The sequence below is a fragment of the Squalius cephalus genome (assembly GCF_949319135.1).
Source record: "Squalius cephalus genome assembly, chromosome: 4".
Lineage (NCBI taxonomy): Eukaryota > Metazoa > Chordata > Actinopteri > Cypriniformes > Leuciscidae > Squalius > Squalius cephalus.
The window spans coordinates 25,918,621-25,928,087 of NC_137125.1; the positions used below are offsets into that span (position 1 = coordinate 25,918,621).

At 36.8% G+C, this 9,467-nt stretch overlaps 1 protein-coding gene across 1 annotated transcript; it reads right to left on the reverse strand.

The window, feature by feature from the left end:
• Positions 1-1,784: 1,784 nt before the first annotated feature.
• Positions 1,785-5,680, reverse strand: LOC307157931 (uncharacterized protein). Its single transcript, XM_079869925.1, has 8 exons — positions 5,436-5,680; positions 5,132-5,268; positions 4,924-5,017; positions 4,685-4,784; positions 4,274-4,527; positions 3,977-4,163; positions 3,118-3,245; positions 1,785-3,032 (listed from the first exon to the last, which is right to left on the reverse strand). Exons 1-8 carry the CDS (start codon positions 5,592-5,594, stop codon positions 2,715-2,717), a joined length of 1,377 nt encoding a protein of 458 aa, XP_079726051.1. The 5' UTR covers positions 5,595-5,680; the 3' UTR covers positions 1,785-2,714.
• Between the last annotated feature and the right edge of the window lie 3,787 nt (positions 5,681-9,467).

Here is a 9,467-nt window from a genome sequence, read left to right on the forward strand (position 1 = left end):
ATGAGGAAGTGCAGGGGAGCATAAGGGGAAAGAGGTTAACAAAACAGAAGTGGGATCGACAGGGTGATGAGAAAAGTAGGCAGGAGTACAAGGAGATGCGGCAACAGGTAAAGAGGGATGTGGCGAAAGCCAAGGAAAAGGCATACGAGGAGCTGTATGAGAGGTTGAACACTAAGGAAGGAGAAAAGGATTTGTACCGATTGGCCAGGCAGAGAGATCGAGCTGGGAAGGATGTGTTGCAAGTTAGAGCAATAAAGGATGGAGATGGAAATGTGTTGACTAGTGAGGAGAGTTTGTTGAGAAGATGGAGGGAGTATTTTGAGCAGCTGATGAACGAGGAAAATGAGAGAGAGAGAAGGTTGGATGATGTGGTGTTAGTAAAGCAGGAAGTGGATAGGATTAGTAAGGAGGAAGTGAGAGCAGCGATTAAGAGGATGAAGAGTGGAAAGTCGGTTGGACCAGATGACATACCGGTAGAAGCATGGAGATGTTTAGGAGAGATGGCAGTGGAGTTGTTAACCAGATTGTTTAACAAGATTTTGGAAGGTGAGAGGATGCCTGAGGAATGGAGAAGGAGTGTGCTGGTACCGATCTTTAAGCATAAGGGAGATGTTCAGAACTGCAGTAACTACAGGGGAATTAAGTTGATCAGTCACACCATGAAGTTATGGGAAAGAGTAGTGGAAGCCAGGCTGAGAGAAGAGGTGACCATCTGTGAGCAACAGTATGGTTTCATGCCGAGGAAGAGCACCACAGATGCCATATTTGCTTTGAGAACGTTGATGGAGAAGTATAGAGAAGGACAGAAGGAGCTGCATTGTGTATTTGTGGATTTAGAGAAAGCGTACGACAGAGTGCCAAGAAAGGAGTTGTGGTGTTGTATGAGGAAGTCAGGTGTGTCAGAGAAGTATGTGAGGGTGGTGCAGGACATGTATGAGGACAGTGTGACTGCAGTGAAGTGTGCAGTAGGAACGACAGACTGGTTCAAGGTGAAGGTTGGACTGCATCAAGGATCGGCCCTGAGCCCTTTCCTGTTTGCAGTGGTGATGGACAGGTTGACGGACGAGGTCAGACAAGAGTCTCCCTGGACTATGATGTTTGCGGATGATATTGTGATTTGTGGTGAGAGTAGTGAGCAGGTTGAGAAGAGCCTGGAGAGGTGGAGGTACGTGCTGGAGAGGAGGGGAATGAAAGTCAGTAGGAGTAAGACAGAGTACATGTGCGTAAATGAGAGGGAGGGCAGTGGAGTGGTGCGGTTACACACAGTAAATTTTGCAGTGTTAAATTAACTCTATAAGAGTTAAATTTAACACTTGGTCAGAGTGTATTTGGTCCCACTCAGAATTGGTGATAAATTGACTCTAGTCACAGTGTTCAATTTTCAGAGTAAAATTAACTCTATTTTGAGTAAAAATGCAACACTGCTCTACACTGAATAGTGTTACCACAGTTTAACACTGGGGGAAATTAACTCTGTTTGGTGTTACCACAGTTTAACACTAGGCGGAAGTTAACTCTGTTTGGTGTTACCACAGTTTAACACTAGGGGGAAATTAACTCTTATTGGTGTTAATATTTCACTAATGTAGAGTTTATTTAAGTTTTTTATAGTGAAAAATTCTCACTCAAGTGTAAAATTTTTAAAAACCCATTTGTGGTGCAACCGGTTAATAAGTGTCAGTATTTCTCTTTGTGTGCAAGTATAGTAAACAATTACTCTTCTATAATGTCAAATTAACTCTTAAAACAAGTTTTCAAAACAAAGAAAACAACTTCAACAATGTCAAATTTAAAACATTTATTAAAACAACATTCTGGCTCAGGACAAATGCACATACATGAACAAAAACACATCACATCTGCATTAAATGGCAATACGGCACTACATGCAGTGCAGAATCTGTTGTACCATATTTCATCTGAAGATCAAATGGTTTGAAAGAACACAGCTCATTAACATTCACTACCTTAAAAACTCTGTCTGGATGGAGTCTGACTGTAAATGCATGGTAATGGTCATCAAAACATATAGGCTAGTTTCCATCAGTGTTCCACACAACAGCACATTTTCGTCTTTTACAGCAATAATCTTGATCTTACAAAACACTGGCATCTCACATGCTACTTCTGTATGGCTTCAGAATTTAACAAAGTAAATGGATTTTCTAAGTCTTGAAATGAATTTTCTATTTTTCTTTTAGTAGCAGTGTCCTGTGAAGGCAGACAGAGCAAAGCTGCATCCTGGGCCTGACTATGAATCTCAGAAACCATTTCCTCCATAGATGAAACAAAACCATTTATAGCAGATTGACTTAATCCAGCAACTTTTAGTTGTGCAATAGCAGACGCACACATATTGAAAGTGCTCTTATTTGACGTTAACAATTCAGATGTTGTGGCCACCTCTCCGGCACTGTCAATCTGATCAAATATTTCAGCACTACTTTGTCCATCTGCCTGGGCAGTCTCATGGCTATCAGTGGTGTCAATTCTGCTCACTGTCAATTTGCTCAGCATGTTTTGAGTGCAGATGTTTCCTAAAACCTGAAAACGTACCAAACACAGAACCACAACCTGCTTCTATGCATTTAAGGCGAAGATTATTTCCAGGAACAAAACCATGAACTAATCTGAAGTGCCTAAGAAGCATTTTAGAACCACTTAAATCAGCTTGACAAACAAAACACTTCATGGGGCAGAAAAACTTAAGGGACCTAACTAAGCAGCCTTGCTCTGACCTCAGCAACACGAGGACTCTCTTTCACTTTGCCAACATCTATGTTGTACACAGTGGTCTGAATGAAAGTGTACATGTTGTGTAGCATAGTGTTGTAAGAGGTACCGAAAACAAAGTGTGCCTTAAACAGTTCGTCAAAGGCACCAAGAGAAGAGGTTGACTTGCATGGAATGGCATGCTGATCGAGAATGATGAAGTACTGGTGAACTGATTTCTTCTGAGGTCCCACAGCCAGAAGATAGGGCTGAGCACTAGCAGTGATGTTTCGAAGATGCTCCTCAATGTTTGTTCCACTCTGAGAACACCAAGCAAATTTAAGAGAACCATCACTCTTCTATGTTAAATAAAAGAAAACTATAAAAAAAAAATAAAAAACGAACCTTCTTGAAGACAACAAGATGTTTCTCTGCTTGAGAAGCAGACACCTTTCCTGGTCTCTTCCGGCCTTGGGCAGAAGGTGGGATCAGATGCAACAGCAGTAGTATAGAAGAGAGGTCAGTGTCCCAAACTGTTTAGACAATATTAATTATGTTAGCAAAACTTCATCAATAATGAAAACTGATACTAAAGAATAAATATTAAAAACATTTGTAGGGACTAAATACCTCAACCTTATGTTCCTCAAAATACACTGCATGGCCAAAAAAAAGTCACTGTTTGGATTTAAATAGGCAAATGCTTAAAAGAGTTTATGATTGGATCATCATTGCAGTTATTATTATGTTTCTATCATGTTATATGTTTGGGAACAGTTTTTTTAATCCTATAATTGATGGAGTGTGTAGCTTTTCATTTCTTAAACAACTATGTAGGAAGACACAGCATGGTCATATTCCAGGATTGACAATGTGAAGATTCATCAGGCTCAAACTGTGAAAGAATAGTTGGGAGGTGCATTAAGAATAATTTCCACGTATGAATTGGCATCTCTGAATCCAGACCTTAAATGAATTGAAAGTTATGTTAAGGGAGACTTTACAGAGTGTTTAACTCTTGCATTGTCAATACAAGATCTTGACCATAAATGTCTGCACCTCTCAGAAAAGCTTCACTCTCCATCAATTAGGATTAAAAGAACTGTTCCCAAACATATGACATGATAGAAACATAATAATCACTGCAATGATGATCCAATCATATACTTTTTAAGCATTTGCCTATTTAAATCCAAACAGTGACTTTTTTTTTTTTTTGGCGAGGCAGTGTGTTGAATTACTAAATTAATCTTAAAAGTCTTACCAAAATTAACACCCTCTTCAGAGTCATCAGAAGGAGATTCAGCTGCTAGCAGGAGTTCTCCAACATCACTGGTGGTTGGAAGCTTTTTGCACTGCTGAATCACTTTTTTCTTGAACGCAGTCGTCCACTTCTCCAGTAGCTTGCCTGACACTCCTTCTCCAAACATCAAAACAAAGTCTTGCTCAATCTAAGAAAGGGAATCATTATTAGATATAAACCCTGAAGAAACTTATTTTTAGAAAACAGCAATGAATTTTTAAAAATCCTTAAATATTTGATTATAAAGACTTTACTTACCAAACCTTTAACGTCTTTGAAACGTGGAAAGACTGTCAATATATCGCTTGACTGCATAGGGTCAAGAACCATGTTGCGGCGATAGTCGAATGTCAGTTTCATCTTCTTCTTGACTGCATCCTCGTCAGCAGAATGGTTCATGAATGCAATAGCTTCCTTGATTTCATCCTCACTCAAGACAGTCTCCGGAGTAAACTCTGACTCCCGTCTTACAGTTGGTCCACCAGACATCACCTCAGCAGACAATCCTTGTCCTGATGAATAAAGCATTTAAAAAGCTTCAACACTGCATAAAGAATACTATATACAGTTCATACTATAAAAAAAAAAAAAATTACAAATTGAAATGTCACAGGCACAATGAGCTATGAAAAAAAGCAATAAAGGTAATTTCTGAATTTCATTCTGTACCTTCAAATGATGCTCTTCGTTCTTTAGCCAGGCCTCTCTGTATAGTTTTGATTCTCCATGCTAAGTACCCAGTGCCACTCTCACCATCATAGTAATGCTCCTTAGAAAGACAAGAATACATAGACAAAAAAAAAGAGTCTTAATTCAAGAGCAAAATACACCACCTGTATTGTGTGTGATCATCAGCATTTAAGACATGTCAACACAGAATTAAAATTTAAAAAAGGTGTGATACTTACGTATCCATTTTTGGACATGGGGTCACTGAGGTAAGGGAACAAGGACACAATTCCTCTGGCGTATTTTTCTTTAACCTGCCTTGGTGGTGATGTACTGTATAATAATAAAAATAAAAAAAAACCTATCTTTAGCACAGGTTAAAAAAAACAAGAAATGATAGAACTACAGTGAGAGATCATATACACCAGTTAAAGATATGCAGATTACCCATTCTTTTCTGTCAGGTCAGCTGCCAGGATGTTCACCATTTTCCTCCTCGTTTCATCTCCCAAAGTCTTAAATCGGTTGTATTCATTTATTATATGCTCCCCACCAGGTTTATGGACAAGAACGGATTCCACCAACTTAATAATAATAAATAAAAATAAAATAGCATAAGTTTGGCATGTTAAGTACAAAACATTACCTCAAACCAGATGCGTAATTTAAAAAAAAAAAAAGGCTGTTTCAGATTGATGAATTTTAACTTTTCCCCCCAACATTTATAAATAATAACAACTTTGATGCTCACCTTTTTAGCTTCATCATCTAGTCTCATTCTTTTACTTGAAGAGCTTTCTTCAATAATTACTGTATCCTGTGAGTCAGTGGAGTCAATTGATGAACACAGGGACAGATTCAACTGCACATGAGAGGCTTGTGGAGAGGAAGATTCCAAGTCTAGTTGCATATAGGGTGGTCAAAGTCTTCATGATACTAATAAATAAGCATTGAGAAATGTTCTAGAAAGTAATAAAACAAACACGAACCTGCACCATGTTTTATGGTGAGAACACCAACTGAGGGATCCTTAACAACATCCTCAAAAACATCATCATCCACCTCAGTCCCCGATTCATCAATAACCTTCACATTCTCGGGTACAGTTGGGACACCGAACTTTAAAAAAGCTGGAAAAAAAAATGTATGCAAATTAATGAGAAAGGGTATACATTACAAGGTTGATCAATTACTTGCTGGTAACTCTTAACATCAGAGCAAATATAACATGTGACAGTATATTCTAAAATAAAATGATCAAATACCAAACACATACATACATATATGTATTTTTATTATATTATTTTTTTACAAATTCATTAAAATACTAAAATTAATTGAGAATCATGATTTTTTTTTTTGTTTCAAACTGAGATTATGGTTCACCCATGATTCTGAATAGACAACAAAATAACATGTAATTTACTAAAGACTCCAACAAAATGTTAATTGCTGCAGTCCAAATATTTTTTTTTAACTTGAATGAATTATTTAATTAAATTAAATGTTTCTTTGCCGAATGAATCAGCCTTTTGAACTAATCTTTTGAATGAATGATTCAAGGACAAATACATTTTTTACAGTCTCTTGGCGCCATCTTGAGGCGTAACGATGTAATTGGTAGCTACAATCTTAATTTGAAGTGTAAAAAAGGTGATTTGCTCGATTTTTAATCTCTACCATGGACATCAACTGGGGTGCGTTTCCCGAAAGCATCGTTAGCCAACTATGGTCGCAAGTTCCCTCGTTACCAATAGAGTTCAATGGACATTGCGATGAACTTGCGACTAAGTTATAGTTGGCCAACGATGCTTTCGGGAAACCCACCCCAGTGCTTATATCCAGACATTAAACGTTTATCCCAATACTTCAGTTATTAATTGTAATATTTGCAACACAGAAACAAGGATTCGAAGGATGCGTGTTTGAAACGACTGAAAAGCAGAACACATTTAAATCGAGAACGCGATAATTAAACGATTCACCGCAGTAAAAGTATAAGTTATTTTTCTTACCAGCAGACAAAAATTCCTTCACACTCAGTTCGGTTATTTTAACAAATTTTTGACCATCCCCAAGTTTCACCTTAACCAGCATACTCTGTAATAGGAGACAGACACATCTTTTACACAGATGACAGTGGAAAAGGGCTGCTATTTATAACAAATAAATAAGAAACAAAATTCTGTTGCAACATGTTGCATACAGTATTTTTTAAATAACGTTAACGTTAGCCTAACGTTAGGTCTTTGAATTTGAACATTGCCATTTTGACCGTCCCATAAAATCGGGCGGCTAATGCATTGCAGAAAACTCAACGTTCAAAAATAACAATATACAAATTATCAGGATATAACAATACCAACTTCAACCAACAGAAATACAAATTAAATAAGATTTTTGACATCATTCTAGATTAAATTACCACATTGTGACGAAAAAAATATTTCTCCACCACATGAACTCACCGCGAAGTTGTTCCATTCGGAGTTTGAACCTATCAAATTACACAAAGTTCATCAAACTACAACATATACAGTAATATTAACACATGTATTCACATAAAATGTTAAAACTATGTTTTAAAGTGTTACTTAAAAGAGCTTACCATTTGGTGCGATGTAGAAGAAAATGGCGACAACCACGAGGAAATTCAAGTCAGATCTGGTTAGATTGAGGGGCGGAGCTTAACGGTGTAAAGTTAACGAGACATATTAACTCTGATAATTTTCACCAACACTAGGGGGTATCTTTCACTAGTTGTTGTTAAATTAACTCCTTAAGAGTAAATGTAGAGTAACACTGATGGTTTAACACTGTTAGTTTTACTGTGCAGGGTGAAGAGGTGAAGAAGGTGGAGGAGTTCAGGTACCTGGGGTCAACAGTGCAAAGTAATGGAGAGTGTGTTAGGGAAGTGAAGAAAAGAGTGCAGGCAGGGTGGAGTGGGTGGAGAAGAGTGACAGGAGTGATTTGTGATAGTAGAGTATCTGCAAGAATGAAAGGAAAAGTTTATAGGACTGTGGTGAGACCTGCAATGTTGTATGGATTAGAGACAGTGGCATTGAGTAAAAGGCAGGAGGCGGAGCTGGAGGTAGCAGAGCTGAAGATGTTAAGGTTTTCATTGGGAGTGACGAGGATGGACAAGATTAGAAATGAGTTTATTAGAGGGACAGCGCATGTTGGACGTTTTGGTGACAAGGTGAGGGAGGCGAGATTGAGATGGTTTGGACATGTGCAGAGGGACATGAATTATATTGGTAGGAGAATGCTGAGGATGGAGCCACCAGGAAGGAGGAAAAGAGGAAGACCAAGGAGGAGGTTCATGGATGTGGTGAGGGAAGACATGCAGGTAGTTGGTGTAAAAGAGGCAGATGTAGAGGACAGGGTGGTATGGAGACGGATGATCCGCTGTGGCGACCCCTAATGGGAGCAGCCGAAAGAAAAAGAAGAAGATTTAATAGACTCATTTTTATATTTATAGGCATTTAATAATGGACTAATTTATAACATTTAATTATTGTTTTTTTTCTTTTTAGATAGATTTTTGATCACTAGAAAAAATAAATAATTATATACACACATATATATATATATATATATATATATACACACACACACACTACCAGTAAGATTGTTTAATGTTTTTAAAAGAAGTCTCTTCTGCCCACCAAGCCTTCATTTATTTGATCCAAAATACAGCAAAAGCTGTAATATTGTGATTTATTTTATATTTTCTACAATTTAAAACAACTGTTTTCTATTTGAATATATTTTAAGATGGACCAGGACCAGGATTGAAAAATCACTGCTTTAAAGTGTTTGATTTAATATTTTGTGTTGTTTGTTATATTTCATTTTAATAATGTGAGGCAATATTGAAAGTGGGAGAAGGTGCCAGATTTGACTTCCAAAAGTAATATATAATAAAAATTGTAATTCTAGCATTATCGGTAATTTTATGCTGCTAAATACTGTTTTTTTTTCTCTCCATCCTTTAATCCATGCAGCTGTGCAAAAGGTTATGGTGCAAGAATTTGGATATGAATAATTTGAGATGTTAATTTCACACTTGTCTAATTATTGTTTTTGACAAATTAGCTTTGACAAAAAAAAATTGATCATATATCACATTTAGTTCATATGTTTCTCCTTAATTTTAGATATAATATATTTACTGAAAAAGTCTGTGCTAGTGAGAGGCTGCAATGTCTTGCACGTTCACACAAAATATAAAACAATGTATTAATTTTTTTTCCTTTTCTAGTCCACAATGAAATGGATATGCAAATTTTGTAGTACAGTCATTTCTGCAAAGGCAGACATTCTTTACTTAAAAATATATGTAACGTGATGCATATATTTTTAAGTAAAGAATGTTGCGTGAACTCAAATATTTAAGTACATTTAACAAAGGTTTTCTTGTTTATTTTATGTAAAATTATTCCAAGTTGGGGTTACTTAAAAAGTATGATGCAAAATGGTGCATATATATTTAAGTAAATCCAACACATCATTTTTTAGAGTGTAGTCTAGGGCCTAAAACAAAATGGCCAAAACAGTTAAAATATAGAATAAAGAAAGAAAATTAGCTAAACTGCAGGAAAACGAACTGATTTAGAAAGCACTGTTTTATAGAGAGCAAAAATATCATGCTGTAAAATTATAATGAAAGCATTCTCCTCTAAGTGGGCTCACGTGAACAAGGCATCTGGTTGTTCTGGGGGCAAACACTGCACATCATTCACTGAAGCTTGTGGATCGATTACTCACAGTCAACAGAGGT

Coding starts and splice junctions, on each gene's coding strand:
- LOC307157931 (XM_079869925.1), bottom strand. CDS start 5,594: ATGCAACTAGACTTGGAATCTTCCTCTCCACAAGCCTCTCATGTGCAG. Junction 5,018..5,131: donor GACCTGACAGAAAAGAATGG/GTAATCTGCATA, acceptor ATTATTATACAG/TACATCACCACCAAGGCAGG. Junction 4,164..4,273: donor TCAAAGACGTTAAAGGTTTG/GTAAGTAAAGTC, acceptor TCCCTTTCTTAG/ATTGAGCAAGACTTTGTTTT.